This window comes from Coptis chinensis, chromosome 4 (genome assembly GCF_015680905.1).
Source record: "Coptis chinensis isolate HL-2020 chromosome 4, ASM1568090v1, whole genome shotgun sequence".
Taxonomy (NCBI): domain Eukaryota; kingdom Viridiplantae; phylum Streptophyta; class Magnoliopsida; order Ranunculales; family Ranunculaceae; genus Coptis; species Coptis chinensis.
The window spans coordinates 10,028,753-10,050,866 of NC_141459.1; the positions used below are offsets into that span (position 1 = coordinate 10,028,753).

General features: G+C 36.7%; 1 protein-coding gene, 1 long non-coding RNA gene and 1 pseudogene across 3 annotated transcripts; 2 read left to right on the forward strand and 1 right to left on the reverse strand.

Annotated features, from left to right (window-relative positions):
- Positions 1-5,267: 5,267 nt before the first annotated feature.
- LOC147501772 (uncharacterized) lies at positions 5,268-6,253 on the reverse strand. Its single transcript, XR_015219866.1, has 2 exons — positions 5,799-6,253; positions 5,268-5,520 (listed from the first exon to the last, which is right to left on the reverse strand). It is a non-coding gene; the product is annotated as an uncharacterized LOC147501772 (long non-coding RNA).
- Positions 6,254-13,128: 6,875 nt separating this feature from the next.
- On the forward strand, positions 13,129-13,972 carry LOC147501773 (uncharacterized). The gene is made up of 4 exons (XM_086603829.1): positions 13,129-13,228; positions 13,390-13,453; positions 13,530-13,628; positions 13,728-13,972. Exons 1-4 carry the CDS (start codon positions 13,161-13,163, stop codon positions 13,851-13,853), a joined length of 357 nt encoding a protein of 118 aa, XP_086459955.1. The 5' UTR covers positions 13,129-13,160; the 3' UTR covers positions 13,854-13,972.
- A 4,821-nt stretch (positions 13,973-18,793) lies between these two features.
- On the forward strand, positions 18,794-21,540 carry LOC147501774 (uncharacterized; annotated as a pseudogene). The gene is made up of 7 exons (XR_015221461.1): positions 18,794-19,006; positions 19,087-19,138; positions 19,487-19,583; positions 20,413-20,466; positions 20,546-20,611; positions 21,120-21,198; positions 21,287-21,540. The product of XR_015221461.1 is annotated as an uncharacterized LOC147501774 (transcript).
- Positions 21,541-22,114: the final 574 nt, after the last annotated feature.

The following is a 22,114-nucleotide window of genomic DNA, read 5'->3' on the forward strand; positions in this document are numbered from 1 at the left end:
CAAAGGTCAGTTGCTAAGGAGTTCTGTAATTAAAGGCCAAGATTGAAGAAGACAAAGCCTTTCTAAAGCCCGGCCAAAAGCTGAAAAGTCGACGGCGAAAACAAAGACACAAAGTCAGCAGAACTTCCGAAGGCCGTATCTTTGGACTCAGACCTCGGAATTGGGCCTACCTTATGTCAAAATGACCGGCTCGGAAATAGATTTCCAATGGTCTAAGCCTTGACCCAATCAGAGGAGCAGAAGTGGACGAAAAGTCTGTTGAAGTCAACTGCAGCTGAAGAGGCCTTTTGGACTGAAAGAATTGGGTTTTGGGCACGATTCTCGCCCAAAACATGGCTCCCAGCCCATGCACGATTTTTGGATCTGAATGTATAAAAACCAAAGCTTCACTCTTGGGTAAATGTAGATAGTTAGGTTAGAAAATAAAGGTAGCTTAGAATAGAAAGTAACCATTATAATAGCTTCTAGATCTAGATTTAATTGTTTTTAATTAAGTTTAGTTTCAAATCCAATTCTTGTTTTAGATTAAACTCTTAAATCATTGATCTTCATTGATTAGATAAATAAATTAGTAGATTCTTATTCAATTCGTTTTCCTGTCATTACATTTATAGATCTAGTTTAAATTTTTGTTGATATCATGTCTTAATTATTAATTAGATTTTAATTATTGTTTAAATTAGATTAGTAAATTTCAATTCTTTATAGTATGTTTAGTTTTAATTTAATCGGAAATGATTGTAATGATTCTCCGGCTAAACCTCCATTAGAGGGGGTTGAGAAGCCTTGATGAAAGCTTGATTTGTGTTAGCGTAGGATAGTTGTAATTTCTATTCCACTCTAGAAACGATTAGTTCTCCATGAGAATGGGTTTAATCGTTCACATGCTAGTTATGAATTGGTAGAAATGCCATGTATAATTAGGGATTAGGAAGAACCAATTGTTTCTCACGTGCAGATTCAATTCGATTACTGACGATTAAATGCTAGCAAGTTAAGTTGTGTTAAGGTGGAATCAATTCCCCCCCTAATTCCTTATCATAGAATCGACGTAGTATTCCCATAGTTGTTTAAATAGTCGACTAGTTGCATCTTGTGGGTAGTTGCATCGTAGTCTAGTTGCCACTTAGTAAATCTCTCATTAGACTTTAGAGTTAAGAATACTTATACGTAGAGAACACAACATGCGGAAGGACTAGGAGTGGAACGAATCACTCTACTCCACTATATCCATTGTCACCAAATACGGGTTTAAAACGCGTTTAAAACCCGAGATATTGCCGAGGCGTCTGGTTCCAGTTTAAAACCCGGGTTTTTCAACAAAACGCGTTTTAAACCCGTTTTAAACTTAAAAAGTGTTTAAAACCCGAGATTTTGAAAGTCTCCCGTTTAAAACTTTTTTTTTTTTTTTTTCTAAAAGAAAACGCTAGAAAAGAAAAGGGTTATGGAGTTTACCTTTTTGAAGAGTGGGCGTTAGATTGACTTATTGAGACCGTTCTATTTTGCTTTGGACTATTAATAATTAATTGAAAATTTTAAAGTTATTAACTTATTTGTAGTACTTAATTATGCCATTATGGTTGGTAATTAGTAGTATCTTATTTTGAATAGTGTTTTGGCACTGAATCTAAAATTTCTAGTATTTGGATGAGTAATGATAATTTGATACTTTCATGTATTTGAATTTTCTTTCATTTGTATTATTATTATTTTTATTTTATGTGTCTATTTTTTTTTCCACTTTTATAGAAAATCAAACTCCTTATCTATTATATTATTTATCATCGGTTTTTACCGTTTTTTTTAACGTATTATACGTATTATACGTTTTAAACCCGTTTTACCGTTTTAAACCCGTTTTTTATGCCCCACGTTTTTTTACGCTTTTTTTTCCGTTTTTTTCCCGAGACGTTCCATTTAAAACACGAACTAAGTTTTTTTCAAGTATACCGTTTTAAACCCGTACCGTACTTGGTGACAATGACTATATCTCATAGGATTGAGAGTAGAAACTTTGATAAATATAGACACATAAATAGTTTTAGTTTACTTACGTTTTGAGTTCATCGTTCATTTCGTAGGTAAACTATTCAATTTTATCGTTTATCAATTGCTACTGATGACAATTGGCATGATGTCAAAGGAGAAGCGAGAGACAGATTATGGAAATTTATAAAGGTAAAAAGTTTGAAAATAAAATTACTTAATTAGATAGTCTTAATTCTTTGCTAGTTTCAAAATCTCTTGTATGTGTTTAAGGGGAAATTCAACTTAGAAGACCACGAAATGAAAGGTACTTTGCAAGATATCGGTGAGAAATGGAGAGAATTCAAGAGCAGGCTAACCAGGTTCTACATCACACCATTTAAAGACCAACTCAAATTGCTTAGAAAACCTCCCAAAATATACGAAAAATATATCAGCCAAGAAGATTGGGACAAGTTTGTTAAATCGAGATTGACTGATGAATTTCAGGTATACTATTTTAACATTGAATTTCTGCTTTAGTAGTTTTTTTTTTTTTTTCTTTCTTTCTTGCATGAATACCATTTGGTTGTATATGAGTGTGGAAATTGGAGTCACTACATAAGAATATATGATGCTCGCTTCAAGCTAGGATGAGTTGTTTCATTTAAGTCATAGAAGAGAAATGATGGGCTTATCTCGCTTTTGATCTAGGCGGGTGTCGGCTTTTGAACTGGAAGGAATGCCAAGTGCTTTAGAACGTATTACTTAGGAAGTCTAATCAGGCAGGATCAGCCCCAACGAGAATAGAAGCAACTTCGCTTTTCGGGGCTTGTAGTCGTAGTCTTTTAGTTTCACAGAGTCGGCATTCCATAGAAGATCTACAATGTTCCCCGACCGACCGTGTAGTTGTGCGAAAAACATAGTAACATAGAAAACTTGGAAGGGTGGACAATTAGCTATAGCACCCTTCTCTCTCTGGCTTTTTCTTTCGAGGGTCTTGCTCTCTGCTCTTCCCGGCTCTTATTCCTTAGTTGGCTTCGTTCACCGACCTTTACCTTTACGTGGCTTTCTTTCTAATGAAAGGGCGTAAGAAGAAGCGCGTCGTGGGTCACATCAATTTAGTTTGGTCTTAGCTTATCGTTAGGGTACTAAAATAAAAGGCTTGAAAGCCGGGCTAGCTCGCGACTTGAAATGTGCCAGCTTCTATAACAAGGGCATTACGGGATTGAGAGCAAGTGGTGCGATAAGACTGCAAAGAAGGCCCCGAAGCTCGCATCTATCGCTGCTAAAAATCACTAGAACGGAGCGGAGTTAAAGAGCAGTACTCCTTCTCTTGAAAACTCACTTCTTAAGGTTAGGAGATGCTCGCCCGCCTACCGGGATTGGAGAAAGAGAAGATCTCGACTAGGACCGAGAGGGAATCTCTAGCGGATCTTTTCTAAGCCGAAGATGCCTCATTGAAGTATTGGGGTTTCAAACTGAGATTTTACTTTTTCTAGTAGGTTTACCAGATCGAAAGAATCCTGTAGCAAACGGGATTGATTCCACTTCCTTGCTGTTAAGTATGTCCCTCTTATCTCTTGCTGATTCCGAACTCCAGGAGGAGAGCTGCTCAGCCGACTAAAGCTAAAAGCAGAGTTGGAGCTTTGCAATGCAGTTGATCTTCTTGCAGCTGAGAGAAACCTCCGACCTTAAAGTGAAAGTCAAATTGACGTAAGAAAAGAAGATTCAATTCAAAGAAAACAAAACCTCCAGATTGATATAATAGAGAAAGAACAATAGAGTACCCTTAGGTAAGGGGACTGAACGGTCCTAAAGCAAAGAAAGTCTGGCTTGCTGCAAAAACGAGAGCGGAGCGGGCTTCTACTTGACTAAGGGTATATGATCACAGCTAGGGTAAATAGCACGCCAAAGGCCTATCCATCCGCTTGCCGGCTCCTAGTAAAGCCACCAGTTCTTATAGATATTGACAGAGGCTGTGGGTACACATATGCTGGATATGTTGGAAAAATGGCCCCTGAATTCATAAGAGAAAGAATGTTCTCAAGTTCTCGCCCTTGCTCTCAGTCTGATGATTGAGATGATCTTCCTTGTAATAGGCTAAAGCGTCCTAACGACACTTGTCGATCGCCCTTCACCGGGAACTTGTTCAAGAGCCTCATCGATAATGATAAAATAAAATAAGGTAGGTGCTGATAAGATACAAATTGATTAAATAACCAGTTTTAGGAGGGGATTTTGGGAAATGATGAACTTCAGAGGAAATAATTGAAAAAAAATAGGAGGAATTGTAGGGGAAATAGAGACTAGAGAGGTCCTACACACATGCCATTGTCTGGAAGGCTGTGATTAGATCAGTTAATGCAAGTCAAATCTACTTAAAATTCTATTTTCATGCCATTGCTTATTTTATAAAATGTAATAAGCCAATGAGCTTAGAAAACTGATTCTGAACAGATATGAATATGAAAAAAGCTCGTGGAATTTCAGAACGAACCAATCAAAATATTTCAATTAACATTTGTGAATTAATTATGTCAGAAGATAAGCTTCGTTGGCTACTACAAGATTCTTTATTATCATAAGTACAAGTGTAGGAGAGTCGAGGAGTTCGTATCTTAGGCGCATTGTATTATCTATTTATCTAATAGTATTCCAGTTAAGAGAGTTCTGACTAATACAGTTTTTCTACGGAGCTTTTGTATATATATAAATGCTAGGGTTTGATGAGGAAGTGTATTTTTTTTAGAGCCTGATATATGAGCATGCATCTTAGATAAACGCATTATATGTCCTTATATAGAAAAAATTTAATTCCATTCAATCAAATTAAATCAGAGAACGAACGTAACAACAATAGGTCTTAGTTATCTACTAGGTGAGACTAACCTATTATAAATTTGTGCATGTACAAGAAGATTAGAACTGTTGAAAAATTTAGCATAATGAAAAATTTGCACACAGAAAAGTAGAGTGTAGTGGAAGAAGACTGAAATTGCATAGTGATTAGCCTGGCCCATGTAAATTGTTATCCTGTACATAGTTCATTAAAAACATAGAAGTTGTGTTAGATATGGTTGACAATATGCTCCAAGGATTATGTGTATGGTTGGCGATAGGCTGTACGTGCTTAGTGAAATATCGAGATTAACATGCGTGTTGTCACAGCCTGAATTTCTAAACAATAACAAAGTGAATATTTGAAATATAAAAAAAATCTCAAACATCACTAGGTTCACTTGTTTAAAAACCCAGACTATGACGGAGGATACTACACATACAAAACCCTAACAGCCATGTCATAAAAGAAACAACATAAATTAAAAATAATTCCAAAAATTATCCGCCATTGCTTTATTAAGATATCATCCGTCCAAATAAAACATCAAACCAACTCTCAAAATAAAATTCCTCACTACCATGTTCTCATGCCATGAAAAAGGTAAACTACGTTATTACATCCTTCCAATAAAGAATCAGACCTAAAAGAAAACTAACGGACTGCTCCAGGCACGAATCCCAATCACACGCCGCGGTTCCACTGCCTTCCACCTATGTTCCCAAGAACACACCCACGTTGCCAAAACAAAGCAAACATGGGTCAGCAAAATGGAATTTGCTGGTATGAGTAGACTAACCACATATAAACATTCAAATCTTTTCTTATCCAACTAACACTTTAACTCTATCATAACCTAATCATTCTCAGCTGGGAAGAAAGGTAGTTCCGTCTTCTCAACCGGCATAGTTTCTTCCCAAGCAAAACTTTCATTATATTAACTCATTTTAATCACTCGTTTTAATATCTAAATACTTGAATTAATACTTACCAATATCCATTGCTGTATAAGGGTAGGACCGCGTCCCTGTACAAAATATTATTAAGTCCTACCCTCCTGCAAAAGAAAGTTAGAACTTGTATATATATAACATATGCAGATATCCTATATGTATTCAAAGGTAAACCCAACCACGCTCGCATAATCAAATCAATTTCTCTTATCAATTAATCAATTATTTTTCTTATACACCCACCCTTTAGTACCTACTCCACGATTTGCACTCCACACATTTGCCAAATCACACATTCCTGTGTGCCTCTCTCCCACCGAATACCACAATATCATAGCCATCTCTGGGTTTTCATACACATATTTCACAGCCTCTTTGGGCACAAAAACTCAGGTCATTCATGGCACATTCAATGAATACCTTAGGTCATTCCCGCCACATTCAAGGAATACCTATCATATCACTAACGGGCCATTCATGGCACATTCAATGAATGCCCCGGTCATTCTCCCGCCACATTCAAGGAATACCCAATCCTACATTCCGTACACTCAAGGAATACAACTAACCCGCAAGGCGAATACCTTAGTTCCTCTTTAGGGCAGTCCAAACCATCTGGTCATTCATGGCACATTCAATGAATACCCGGGTCATTCATGGCACATTCAATGAATACCCTTATATAACGCTAACGGGCCATTTATGGCACATTCAATAAATGCCCACCTAATATATCACTTCATCAGTCATAAAACTCAATTTCAAAACTTGAGGCGTGGAGAGTTCTAAAAGGGTGCGGTAAGTTTTGTTTACGCATTATTGAAATTTATTGTATATATTATTTCATAGAACGAAGGAATATCTTGATTCAAGTATTTTTGGTTTACGCGTTATTAATTTCATGGATGTATAAGTGTCATAATGTTGTGTATCGTAAAAGACTGAAAAATCACAAAGCAGTAAATACACGTACACAAGTATATTTAGAAAGGTCCTAGCCTAAGTCAAACATGCTAATAGTCCTAGACTTATCCTAATAGACCGAATCATAATTTTAGGAAAAAGTCAAATTTTTGGGTCAATCGTCAACAAATCCGCGAATAACTCTGGTCAATCACAAAGTCAACCATGGTCAAACTCTTCTAACCCCAAAAGCCCAAAGCCTAAAGCCCATAGTCTAAACTTAAGCCAAAAATGAAAATCCAAAAGTTAAAAGATATTAGCCCACCACGATTTTGGCCCAAGCCAAAGTCGTTTTTGCTACTGTTCATCTCCTTCCTCTCAAATTTCCACCAACGCCTCCACCACCGATGCAGCCACCACCGGCCATCGATGACTAAAACAAACCCAGCGGTTTTCATCCCCACAAAAACCCTTACACACCTATCCTAACAATTCATGATTTCGTTATACTGCAAAAATCGCATCCCACGCCATTAGCAAACCTTTGGAGCTTCGACAGCTCCTCTCCAGCACCCAATCCACCACCAACACATTCACCTCAACCCAACAACAATGTCCCAACAAAATCCAAAGAACAACACATTCAAACAACACATTAAAAATCGGAATGGTTTGGGTCTTGGTCGAACGCCATTAATGGCTGTTTCAAGGCTTCCCCTCACCCAATCAACCCAAACACCAATTCAATACCCAACTCTTCACTACCACAACCAAACATCATCAATAAACATTCAAAGTTAACAATTCAACATTACCACAAATCAAATAAAAACCATACTAAAAAAAAACAAAGAACGGTTTGGTCTTTGGCGATGGCGGCCATTAGCCACCGTCCGTCGACTTCAACAACTAAATGCTAGAAGTCGTCCTAGTTTATCTACTGCAGTGGTTCAAAATGGTATCTAACCATTAACAGAGTTGACAATATCGCCATTAGAGAAAACGGCATTACTGATATGATTAATCGAAACCAATAAAAGAAATATAACATATTATGACTACTCACCGTTTTAAAACCGAACAGCTTCCGAAAAACCGAAAAGCCCGAAGCCCGACGCTCTTGTCGCGAAAAAGATAATCTTCCTCGCTCAAAACTTTTCAAGAAAACTCTCCCTTTTTTTTTTTAAACCCTCATTGTGTTTTTTTTCCCCCAGAAACTCTTGTGAGAAAACTCTATTTTTTCTAGTTTTTTAAAACCTCCCCGAAAACAAGGGTTTTAGACTTATCTACTTACTTACGGGCTTTTATCCAAAACTATTGGATATCCTATCTCTGTTTTATTTATTTACATTATTTTTTTTTATTATTAATATTATTATAGGAAAAGCAATTAAAAGACGGGGTGTTATAATATACACACCTTAAAAGGATCTCGTCCCGAGATTCAAGGTAGAGTGTCAGAGAAGAGCTCAGGATGCATCTGTCTTATCTTATCTTCAAGTTCCCAGTCACGTCATTTTCCCTTTCACTCCACTTGCACTTTTACCAAGTTTACAATCCTCCTCCTAAGGTGTTTCACATCCCTATCTACTATCATGATAGGCCTCACTGTAAAAGTTACATCATCGTTCAACTCTAGCTCTGCTAGCTGAACAACCTCAATAGGATTTTTTACACATTTTCGTAGCATAGACACGTGGAAGACATCATGAATCATCGCTAAGTTAGGCGGCAAAGCAAGACGATACGCCAAACTACCAACGGAGGCTACTATCTCATATGGTCCAATATATCGTGGACTCAACTTTCCTTTCATGCCAAATCTCATAACTCCTCTCATAGGGGAAACCTTCAAAAACATAAAATCGCCTACAGAAAACTCTACCCGTTTCCTCGATCTTCAAATATGCATAATTTTTCTGCCTACTCTGTGCTATCTTAATCCTTTCTCTAATGACTTTAATCTGTTCAGATGTCTCTCTCACTATCTCAGGCCCAAGCAATACTCGGTCTCCCACATCTGCCCAAGCAGTACTCATGGGCTATATAAGGCTACAGGTTGTATAACTGAACGACTGAGCTAACAGCCAAGGAGCTCATAATTGCTCCAGGTGGGTTTCTTAGTCAATATTCTTGTTCAAACCGAGCCTTTAGGATTACCTTTAACTAGGCGTTATACCCGGTTAGTGCGGTAGTAGATCTGAGTAATTTGAACCATCTTTTGATAGACACACTTGCGCCATGGGTAAGGATTTACTATACTCCCTTTTCCCTGTTCACGACTTGATTTACGAGTAAGAACAACCCGAACCTTTGTTTTGAAGGTCCATCTAGGGATGTCTGTTGTGATTTATGTTGGGTAGCTTCGGTGCAACTCTAAAGTGTTGCTTGAGTGTTTTGTTAATTGGAATGTGTGGTAACCCAGTCGGCATCACTAAAACTATAGATTTCTATATTAGGAAATTTAGAATAGATTTTCAAACTTACTAGTCTGTCACAATTATTTCCATTCAACAACTTGCTAGAATGCTAGCTAACATAATGGAGTTTAACCTTTAGGTATGGTTTATAGTTATACGAAATTGAATTCATTGGCTGATCAATATCACCTGCCCAACATGAAATTTTGTCTCCCCAAGATGTACATGCTACGACTTATGAACTGTTTTATATCAAAGTGACACGATCCCGAGCAATCATCCTTACAAAATATTAACAAACAATTTTCCAAGGATATTTCTATTCATGAAAACTAGCTAGCTAGCTATCAGGAGAATTAATAAGAATGAACTACATACAAATGCATGTTGGAAGAACAAGAAAGATGGTCTGTCATGCGTCATGAGTCATGAGTCGTCTCCAGGACCCTACTGTTGAATTGTAATTAATCTATCTTCTGATTTTCATTTCACTCTAATTCTAGTGGCTGATAGATGAGAAATAGGTATATTACATTTTTTTTTGGGGGTCATATTACTGTATTTTGAGTTTTATCAGTTGGCTTATAAGGTTTCAGGCATTGTCAGTAATCAACCTGTGTTAGTAAGTTGGTGTAAACTCTGTATGACCTATTTTATGTTGGGATTCACTTTTTGCATAAGGATGTAATATTGTAATTAGAGTTTGATCCCAAGAAAATGTGTAGACTGAAGAGTATGTATGCAACTCACAACGTGAGTTTTCTGCTAGCATTTCTCAAAATATGGTATTCATAGAAAATACTTAATATTTCGCTATCAATTTTACTATGCAGCTATATGTGTCCCTTTTCCTTTCTAAATACATCACTGATTCACTTGGACAATAGGATGTTGCGTTGCTCTCTTTCTTGAGGGCCTTTCTAAAGAAACACAGAGCAGGCACATAGAATAAGGTGGGTTTGGCTAGACTATTACCAGTCCATAAAACTAACATCCAAGTAGCTTAGAATGAAATTTTGTTATCATTCTCATCATATAACCCCGCTGAATACTATGAAATCAATAGCTCTAAGCCTCTAACTGATTGATGTTTTTCTTTTTATAATGAAAGAATTAAAAGAACTTCAGGACATTAGAGTTAGCATAATTTTAGTGCAGTTAGCACATTAGAGTAGCATAAGAGTGCTAAGAGTAGCATAAGAGCAACTTGTTTTTCAGCACATTAGAGTAGCATAAGAGTGCTAAGAGTAGCTTGTTTTTCAGCACATTAGAGTAACATAATTTTAGCACTCTTATTCTACTGTTTTATTTTTTCCATCTAGATGATACTGCTGATAGATTATTCGAGTCTAGTTGCGTGTGGGGATTGTATTGTCAGTTTTAGCAGGCTTCTGTCCTCACCCAAATGAGATGATAAGTGTAGAATTGTTTTGTAGGAAATTAGCAAGCTCAATTCACAGCGGCGGGCAACAAAAAAATATAACCACCAGACGGGAAAGATGTATTTGGCTAATCTTGGCGAAAATTTAGTACGTGCATTGTTAACATTTGTCTAGATTCCACGTGATTACCGCATATACACCATGCAAATATGTTCTGACTAAGTTGTTTGCATGATTATTGCTTAACCATAGAAAAAAGAGTTGGGACCAGCTTTTGATCCATCTGATAGGACTATAATATGGAAAAGATCGCACCAAACGAAAAAAGGAACATACAAAGACGATGCTGCTAAAGAAGTAGATGAAAAAATCGTAAGATCCTATTAACTTTTTGTCAATACTTTTTATGGTCCTTATCAATGCTTGTGTTCTAATATATTCCAATTCCTTTTTTATTTGAAAAAATATATATTAAGGATGTGCTGAAAAAGCAAGTTACAGAGGGGAAGGTATCTATTCAAGGAAGCAAAGACGTCTTAACTTTAGCATTAGGCACACCCGAACATTCTGGTCGTGTGAGATCTGCAGGGAAGGGGGTTATACCCACCACGTACTTCAGCCTCATGAAACGTGGCTCACGGAAACACATCGCTAACCTTGAGTCAACAATTCAAGAGGACCAAGAAAGAATACAAGAATTACAGACCCAAAATTTGTTCGAACAAAACCAGAACTCAGGACTTCAAAAAGAATTAAGGATGGTGTTAGAAAGAGTCCAAAGGTTGGAGAATGGAGGCTCCGAAAAGATCTCTTCAAACAGCGTTACTAGTGTCAGTAGAGATCATATGGTACGCTCTTCTACTGAACATCAAGGGCATAAAGTAGTGAGAAAATTTCAGCAAGTAAGTATTTTTGTTTATCATGATCCATGACTTTCTTTTTGTTCCATGTGTAATAATTTGTTTTTTTTACATGTAGTCCAAAGACAAGGCCAAAACAACCCAACCGTCATCAAAGCGAAACCTAGTCATGTAAAGAGAGTAGATAAGAAAGGAACAGGTCAATCACCTTCTTTGGGTCCCAAATCTGGTCTAGGGAAGGTAAATTTTAATTAACTTTTTGCAATATAGAAATAATTTGCTTTGGTTCCAATATGATTTGCTTGGCTGGTTACAGGAGCAAGAGTGTAGTTTAGCTGTGAATTCTAGAACAAATATTGTTGCTAAAGGATTGGTCTATGAGGAGTGTGGACCAAACGATAAAATTCACGGTCATCTTTTGGGATCTGGGAATTTTCGTGTGGCGGTTAAATCACTTGTTTCTAAAGATGCTGGTCGTTACTATCTTCCTATACAAGTGAATGATGAGATCATGTATGTGGAAGATGCAGTTGACACACAAGTTCCGTGGCCAAAAGACTTTGTTCTGCTTAAGGATGACATTGAGGTAAATTGAGAGAGCCTTTTATATGCAATTATTCATTTTTCCATGCATAATAATTTGTTTTTTTTTTACATGTAGTCCAAAGACAAGGCCAAAACAACACAACCATCATCAAAGCTGAAATCTGATCATGTAAAGAGAGTAAATAAGAAAGGAACAGGCCAATCACCTCCTTTGGGTCCCAAATCTGGTCTAGGGAAGGTAAATTTTAATTAACTTTTTGCAATATAGAAATAATTTGCTTTGGTTCCAATAGGATTTGCTTGGCCAGTTACAGGAGCAAGATTGTAGTTTAGCTATGAATTTTAGAACAAATATTGTTGCTAAAGGATTGGTCTACGAGGAGTGTGGACCAAACGATAAAGTTCACGGTCATCTTTTGAGATCTGGGAATTTTCATGTGGCGGTTAAGTCACTTGTTTCTAAGGATGCTGGTCATTACTATCTTCCTATACAAGTGAATTACGAGTTCGTGCATGTGGAAGATGTAGTTGGCACACAAGTTCCATGGCCAAAATACCTTGTTCTTTTTAAGGACGACATTGAAGTAAAAGAGCCTTTTATATGCAATTTTTTAATTTCCGATTCGCTATGATTTTAATGCCTGGTTGGTTTGAATTTTCAATAATTTAGGAAGAGACAAGTAAAAGTAGTGCTAGTCGTCATCAAGGTCCAATTGATTCTTTCAAGGGACTGCTCAATATCATGCTTCCCGGAACCCATGGTGTGGTATTTTTTCCAGTTGGAAAAGAGTTGTTTGGAGAAGATCTGAGAAAAAATTTGTTATCGAGAAATGTGATTTGTTGGATGTGTGTAATATGGATAGCTTAGAAGTTGTTTGTTTAATTGCATACATGAGGTAAGCATATCTTGAAGGTTTTATTATTGGTGATTTTAATCAAATATTAGTTATTTAAATTTATTTATGATGTGATTTTTTCCTTTTAGAATCCTTTACAGTGAATTTGTGAGCTGCTGCCGTGACATCGTTGGATTTGTTAATCCTTTATCCTTTACAAGAGCAGATGGAACTGCTAAAACTGAAATCATTGTAGAAACATTGCAGAATGCAAGTGGAAAGAAAATTGTTCTCATTCCTTACAATCCAGGGTAAGGACATAAACGATCCTATCACAGTGTATTATTTAAATTGATAAAACTATCAATTATACTGATTGTTTTCCATTCTTTTTTCTCCCTTCTTTTCTTTCATAGCGGCCATTGGGTTTTAATTGTCATTGATCTATCACGTATGTCTTTCATTTGGTTGGATTCGAAGCATGGTGAACCAAGCTCAGATATAGCAATATATTTTAGGAGGTGAGCATAGCTATATTTTTTGACATATCTTAACATTTTGAGGTACTACCATAGTGAAGGTACATAAAGGATTAAATTAAATGAAGTACTAAAAACGTCTCCAATTAGACTTCCCACTAGCGATTGTGAATTAAATGTTTTGCATTTATCTTATTGTGAAGTGCGGTCCTCACATTGCAAAGGGTTGATGGGAAACGAGTTCCGCTGAAGTGGGACAAGATCAAGGTAAACAAATCCTACACATTATTGTCTTTTTCTTTGAAAAGTATATGTTTACATATGTTGTGAGTCTATATGTTAGGGCCCATATCAACCAGGTGGCACAGAGTGTGGGTATTATACAATGAAGTTTATGAGGGAAATAGTAGAAGCTTGTTCAACTGGATCATTTGAAAATAAGGTATTCGAAAGTTTTGACAAACACTTTATTTGGCTCAATTCAACGACTTCGCCTAATTCTTATATAGTAACTCCACATGTTGTGCTTTGACTCATCCAGATAATAAATTTAGAACTGAAGGAGACATACACGCAAGATGAACTTGACGGTGTTCGGCTCGATATTATTCAGTTTATCCAGGAAAATGGGGTGTTTCAGTCGGAAGCAAATGAGGATGAGTTTTAGCTATGTTCGGACCCCTCCAGTTTAATTTATGAGTCTTACCTTTTTAATTTATGAAAAGGAATTTGAAGTTTGTTTTCTTAGTGCACTCAAAAAATTAATGGAAGTTTTTTTTATTATTATTATTATCTTTTTTTTTTTCGATAATTTATTATTATTATTATCTTTTTTTGCAATGTTTGATAGTTTATTGTACATTTTGGAATTTGTTGGGAAGATGGAAATGTTGTATGTAGGCGGCACGTGTAAATTTTTTTTATGCGGGTTCGGTTTTAAGTGGAAGACTATTATTTGCATTATTATATATATATATATATATATATATATATATATATATATATATATATATATATATATATACCACGGTTTGGCATAAACCGTAGTGTTTAGTATAACTATATACCACGGTGTTATAACACATACACTAATATAAACCACGGTTTCAATAGCTTATATGCCACGGTTCTGTTGACAACCGTGGTATATAATGGGCATACAAACCACGGTTCTTTGAAAAACCGTGGTATCCGTTAAATATATATACCACGGTTTTGCTATTATTATATACCACACCACCTATTGTCACGGTTGTATAACAGTGGTAAATATATTTATACCACACTTAAAAACAGTGGTATAAGTGTCATTCTGTAGTAGTCTGTAGTATAAATTAGTGGACTTTGTTGTAATAGATAGAGATAAAAAGAAAAAAAAGAAGAAAAACGAAAAAAAAAAAAAAAGTTTTTGATTGATTATGTGGATGAACATGAGTTGAGCACTTGGTTGAAGTTGTGAAACTTACTAAGAGTTAGAGTTTTCATTGCCTTCGAAGTTCAAGTGTGTGAGGCGAGTACACTACTATAGAAATGGCCATTTACCATGGTTGGTCAACTGGTATATACCACTATTCCCCTAATAAGAGTGACTTATAGTCATTTACCACGGTACAAAACACTTTTCTAGTTTTGGAACAAGCAAATACCACTATTTTTTAAAAACAGTGGTATATAGCAAGACATATACCACGGTGCTATCAAATATTAGCCTAATTATTTTTTAGTATATTGATAAGCACCCAAAACTGTAATATTAAACCCCGAGAGACATAGCATTTTGGTCGATTATGTGTTTAATAATCATGTAATAATTATATTTTAGTACTTTTATAGGTTTCCGCATTTAAAATGAATATAATGATAAAACATGCATCGAAGTACGGAAATACTGGAATATGTGAAGTTTCCCACTCAACCCCAGTGAAGCCCAACAGAGCCTGACTATAGCCGAAGTTTCCAAAATAACAAAACCAGTGCAGAACGGGTCCACATATAAAGAAGCAGCAAACTTCCGAAGCTCAAATCTGATAAATTTGGGTGCCGATGTTGGCTAGTGAACTGCCAGAGCAACCAGGGCGACAAACTCTACGCAAAGACAGAAAGTTGTAAAAACGCCAAAATCGGCGCCACCACTGGACATACTAAGTGGACCCACTCTGCGGGCCCAGAAGGCATGACGAGTCGATAGGCAGTGGCAAATGATGGTTTTAATTTGGTGTCACTCGCAATATAGAAGATATCGCACCAATTCAAACCAGGTGGTTTGAATTGAAATTAGCTAAAGGATGAAACCTTAATAAGGTAAAAGACAAAATTAAAACAGATAAAAACAAAACTTTGATTCTCAAAGTTTTGAACGTTTCAATTAGCATAAGGCCAAAACTCAATTAAATCCTTCACGGGACATCAGCCTATATATATGAGGGGGTAGCCTTCATTATTTTTCCTTCAGCATTTTATGCTCTAGCTTCCGCTTTAGCAGTAGTTAGTTTTAATTCAGCACTTACATTCCGTCATTTTCATTTCAGCAGCTTAAATACTGTAAGTCATTTTATCCTTAATAACAGTCATTTCTTTTCTAGTTTAATTCCTGTCCTGCATTTATTTACTTAATGTATACAGCAAGTTTTATTATTCATTCAATGACCATGAGCTAATCCCCCCCTCAGGGGGAGGGTTATGCTGCTCGTGTGAGAATCCGGATTGACTCTTTAATATTCTAGAATCACTACTTAGGAATTAGGCATAGATTAGACATCCGGTCCCAAAATGACTGAGACTGTACAAATTTGGAGTGCTGATGCTCCAGAACAGTCTCGGGCGCGACACAAAATGTCTCGCGCGCGACTTTATGGTGTCAGACAGCTCTCCAATTTGTCCAGCTGATGTGGAATCGAGCCAGAAGATGAAATGATATTCCAGAGATGAAATATTAGTTCAACTCCTTATGCTAGTGTGATGCAGCTCAGAGATGTGGGCATGCGCTAGGGATCAATACTCGACGTCGTCTCCGAACACGAGACGAATTAGAGATGTAGTGATGTGGTAATATAAACTGTTAAAAAATGATTCTTGCATGAGTATGATTAACTCTCTCCCTGTTTCTCTATTTTTGTTTACCTACATATAATCACCGTAGTAATTTACATTATTTGCATTACCGTTAATTTAATTAAAACCAACTAAAAAACCTAAAATCCTACTCACCAAAAGTTGTAATTCCAGTTGTGAACCTTTTCCGAGCCCTAAGGTTTGGACGATCCCTTACTCGACCTATCCTACCAAACCCACGTGAGTAAGGTAACTTGACTAAAACGTACGACTATACGGACGTTGGAATTGGACTTTGGACTGTGGACCTCAGACTTAAGAAAATAAGTAACTAAGTGTGAAAACAATAAACGTTCGGATAAAAACATGTTTTATCAAATGGCGTCGCTACACGCCGAAGGACTCTAGACTTAACGTAATAACTAGAACACATCACGTAAAACCCCCTCCCCTACCTCTTCATTTTTTTTTAATTTCCATTTCTTTTACGATACTAACGTGTTACGTAACTGTTTGTCCTAACTTTTTCTACTAACAAATATCTGTGAACCAAGTCTTGTTTATTTTCATTAGCACAGTTTAAGTATTCCGTAGGAACTTGAAGTACTGAACAGACAAAAGAATCTCGGACGAGACTAAATTAGTAGCGCGCGAGACTAACCTGGAGTATCAACACTCCGGTTTTCAGGTACAGGCCACTTTTCTTTTCAGTACTCTTTTGGACTCTCTGGTCCTGTTTTTCCAATAAGTTCACGAGCTCGGGAATTAGTTCGATCATGTACGAGAAATCGCGGGACGCCAGGTTTCTAATTCTTAAACTCCTCAAACTTGTCGAGGATATTATTTGGTTGTTACTATAACCTATTTTACGTTGCATGTTTGTGTGTTGGCATAAGAACTCTTTGCATATAAATGTGATTCATCATTACATATTCACGTTAACAAGATCAATATGATTCGAATATATTTGGATGTATGTGTAGTTTCAAACCACCTGTTTAGAATATTTTTGTATGTGTATGTTACATCAATTCACGTACGCGGTATTCATTTGTATGAGTTCGTTCTCGACATTCCCCTAGCTCACATATAACTCACATATAGTTGCACGTATAAGTAATATAGATTTGCATATGTAGACTTTTTGCGTAAACTAGTATATGTTAATTAGTTTCTATTTTGGCATCTATCGTTTTTAATTGCATATTTCGTAATCACGTCTCCATAATATATATTAATTAAAATAAACTAAAAAAAAAAAAAAAAAAAAATAATTAAAAATTTCATCTTAATCATCTTAATAACACCCCAAGATAATACACCATCATAAATCATCATCTTATTCCATCGATTGCCTAGGAAACTTGAAAAAAATTGAGGCTACCTAATTAAGGAACGTGCTAGCACGAACAACCTCCCTCAATTCTCTCGGTGACTCGTCACTTTGGAATATTCACACGCTATCCTAGCTTGCCCCGCTTCAAGTTAGCAATAGCTCGTGAAGGCGTGCTTCACCTCTCTTTTTCCTTAATTCTAAAACCTTCACCATAATTCGCTCCTTATGAGCCTTAAATTAAAATTTATATTTGTATGAGACTACTGATCCTAGTAAACATAAGGAATTAGAACTTACATATCGGGCGTCGAAATACAATAAACAACTGCTTATGCTATCTCCTAGACATAGTTCCTCCTCCGTAAACCAACCTTTTGTCAAACATCTCCGTTGCCATCATCTCCCTTAATTATGGCCCAGAAAATCCCACGATTCGAAAACCCTTTTCGGTTTCTATCTTGCCTTACAAGAAGGACACGCTTCTTGCATTAAACTCGATGCTATTATAGGTGATTTTCGAATTCCGCCAAACATTTTCGGTTTATTACTTGCTTTACCACGGTCTAGACCATGAAAAACCATACAATCACATTCGGCTCCGGATGCAACAAGTAGTCACCACTTTCCGCCATCCGATTTTAATCTTTTCCCATCACATTTTACTACCAACGAACAAGTCTTGCTTAGGTTGTTTCCTTCACCTTAGGCCGATAAAGCTTTGGTTTGGCTCACGCAAACGCCGCGCAATCCATTGACACATGGGCCAAACTCGTTATAGCATTCATGATAAAGTTCTATACTTTCGAGAAGAAAACTACAGAAATGCTTCAAAAGATTCAATTCTTTCGCCAAAGACTTCTGAATCCTTTTCGGAAGCATGGAGCAGATTTACTGATCTGCTTCTCGAATGTCCCCATCATCAACTCAACACCGATGTATTAGTCCGTTCATTCTTTAATGGTCTCTCTGACCATCAAAAGAAAACCTTAGATATCATGAACAAATGCCCGTTGTTTCATGGACAAGGGCTCTTGAAGCATACACTTTTCTTGAGAAACAGGCTTCACGAAGCACCCATTGGGGAAACACTGATTCTTCCAGATCTTCTAAAGACACTCTTATCAAAGTTACATCTATGTTCGAGGTCAAACCCGATCTGAAATTAAAAACTCTAATCGAGTCCCTAAACAAAAAGGTCGATGCTCTTTCAGAGTTAAGTAGTAGTAGTATGTAACACTTTTCCTTTTAGAGTTGAATGAGGAGAGGGATAGCAGTAACACCCATCCTCCAATTGCACATTATAGGCCACTGGCTTCCCATTTCTTTTTCTTCTTTTTAAATGTTACATTTTTATCTTTTCCCATCACATTTGTTGCTCCTTTTTTGCTTCATTTTACAAGGTCAGGCTCATCAGGACTTTCCAGACCATGATGGTAAGTAAGCCTCTAATATACCTAGTATATGTAGATTTCGTTCTATCCTTGGTGTTTCTCTCACATGTGACTTTTTCTAGGCTCAGAAGTAAGGGATGGATGCCGGCAATCTAAAGACGTTTCGTCCAACAAGTACTTACTCTAGACCCACTGTGTTACTGTTCTGAATAAAAAAGCCACTGATTTTTGTGCGTAACTTAATCATGGTCAATCTTACTATTATATAAGTTCAAAAACTGCCATTTGTGTGTACTGTTTTAAATGTTAGAATTTACAACTCATTTTACTTATCAAGTATTATCATACCATTCCTTTTGCTCATATGACAAATATAATCCATGTTTCACGTAGAGTTGTGTCTTTTCTCAACCTTGCGGCCTATGAACCCTTTGTCTTCACTTGATTTAAGTCTACTCATTTGCATTGTATGCCTAAATATCTTGTTTTCAATGGACCACATACTTGTTTGGAATTTCGCAGGTTGTTGGAGAGGTTGAGGAAATATGGAATTTTCCGGAATCTTGTCGTATGGGCTTCTTAATACTGTCTATTATCTTGCAACATTTTTCTTTGTTTGGTAAGTTTGTTATAAAATACCTTCGTTTGGACCAATTCATTAGTCTAGAAAAAAAAATCTGTTTAAGTACCTTCTGTGTTTTCAACTAAAACCACCAAGAGTACTGCTTACACGCTAAGAAAATTTACCGTAGAGGAAAGGAGCTAGTATCTCGCCTCTAAGTTTAGACGTTTAGTCTAAAACCAACTCTGGTAGAGACTAGACACAGGTCTGTGTTGAATCCTTTCCCTCATTGTAAGAGACTAAGGACAAAAAATTGATTAATTTACCACTGTAGTTGACGGTGTAGGTTTTGTAGGATGGCGTTCGTATTTTGTAACTGAAGGAGAAAGGTAGAAAGAAAGAAAATATGATCATAGAAAGTAAAAGTTCTTTTTCACTAGCATCACAATGTTAGTTACATTAAGTGGTGTGAAGCCACATACAACATTTCATTAAGTACAAATGAAAAAAGAGTTAAGAGCTATGTCTCGAGTCTCGACTACACATGATTCAACCCAACTCAAGTACTCCACAAAATGATGAAACCAATTTGATTTGGCACGAGCTTATCCAACTTGCTGTGAACTGAGTTTGGGCATCTTTGAGACGAAAATCAATCAAACTGATCATATTGATGAAGGAATTGAGTATGCTTCGAACCTCCTTTCTTCTCCCTGCCATGTCAGATTATATTGAAACACCGGCCAGAAAATAAACATCAGCAACTAACAAGTTGCATACTCTAATTTTCTACACGGTAATCTATCCTAGATGCATGATGATGAGAACTTCTATTTCGCTAGTATCCAAAGCTTTATCCGAGTTTGGTGCTTTTCCCTTTTTTAAGGTTTTATGTTGCTCCTGCTCCTGGAGGAATGGGTTATGCTGCTGCAGTTGAAAGGTAACTTCCTTGGCTTTGCATCATATCTGCAGTGAAAAATCCTGAAACTTGTAGACATTTTTCAAAATATGGGTTGCAGATTTCTCAAAGTAATGGCAATGGTATGGGTAGGAAGCCAGGTTACAAAGCTTGTTAGAGCTGCAGGGTAAGTTCTTTAATCTCAACATTGCATGCAGGATTAGTTAGCGGGTTGACAAGAAGTCCTGGAATTACCTGATAGAATAACTTTCATTGTCTTGCCCTCTTTTCCATTTTTCCTCACGACATATTCTTATATATCAGCTCTTCTACTGTGTTGCTGCCATTAGTCCATTACCAATACAAATTTGCATCCAGTGGATGAACTAAAACATTGGACCATTCTTTGGTAGGACTTGAGGCCAGAACTATAATAAAATTTTGGAAAGACAGTTCAAATTGCTATATGGCGTTTTCCTTAAGGTGGGCAATGATTATAATCTTAAATTGGGTGTTTTATTAGCATACATTCCCAATTGAAGAGGCACCGACTCCTTCCCAATATACGAGACATATGCCCTGTATAAGGCACTGCTCTGTGTTGTGTATACACCATCCACACGGCTTTCACCAAAACAAACAATATAGGTGTTACTACTTTTGCCATCTCTTAACTCTTTGATATCCTTATGCAGGGCCCTTGCACTTGCTCCTTTAGTAAGTAGAGGGTTGGCATGGTTCACAAAAAAATTCAACTTCAAATCTGAAGGGAAGGCAAGTAGAATGTCAGTTATTCCTTTTTCTTATTATCAGAGCCTTTATTCCAATTATCCTATGTTTTTCTTACTATTGTTGCTTGTAGGTCTTTGTGGCTATCGTGGTAGTTTGTCTTGGAATTGCCCTTTTGATGTTCTTTATGGTGACATTGCTTTGGGCGTAAGAGGCACCAAGCTTGATTGTTTGGGCTTTGTGGCAATGTGTTAGATAGTTTTACTCCACTAATAAGTTTGAAATGGAGATAGTTTGAAATGTGTTAGATAGTTACTCTTTTTTGCGTTTTGCTGAGTCACCTTAAACATTGCACCATAATGAATTGAATAATGATTTTTTTGTTTAGGATGAATGTGTTGGTGACATTAATACAGGTTGTTTGGTTTGGGTAGCATTTGGTAAAAATTGCAGTGATTGAACTGGTTAATAAGTTTTTTTGGAAGCTGACACTATTTCATTTTCCCGTGTGCATCCTCCAACACAGTGGTACTAAGTTCATAGGAGGTGCAAAATGAATTGCATAATGATCACCATACAAAATTTTGGCAGATAATCCGCTGCTTTGTTAACCTCTCCAATTATGTAAATGAACTTCAATCTTTCAAAACTTGACATCAGTAGCTTGGATTCTACTAAGTTTAAACATTGAAAATTCTGAGTGAATCAGAAGATACTCTGACCGTTTTCATACCCCGCTTTGCAAACCTACTCTCTGAATATTCAAGCACCTCAGCAAACAGGAAGAAGATGAGCATTTACTTGCACTCCTTGTTTGGTGCCTGATCAAGTAAAACAGTGAGTTCTGCTGGACAGATTGGGTATAGATGTAAAGTACAAGACTGAAAGGGCTATTATGCGACTTGGATCAGACCTGAATAGGATGAAGTTTTATTTAATACTGACGCAGTTTTTTTTTTTT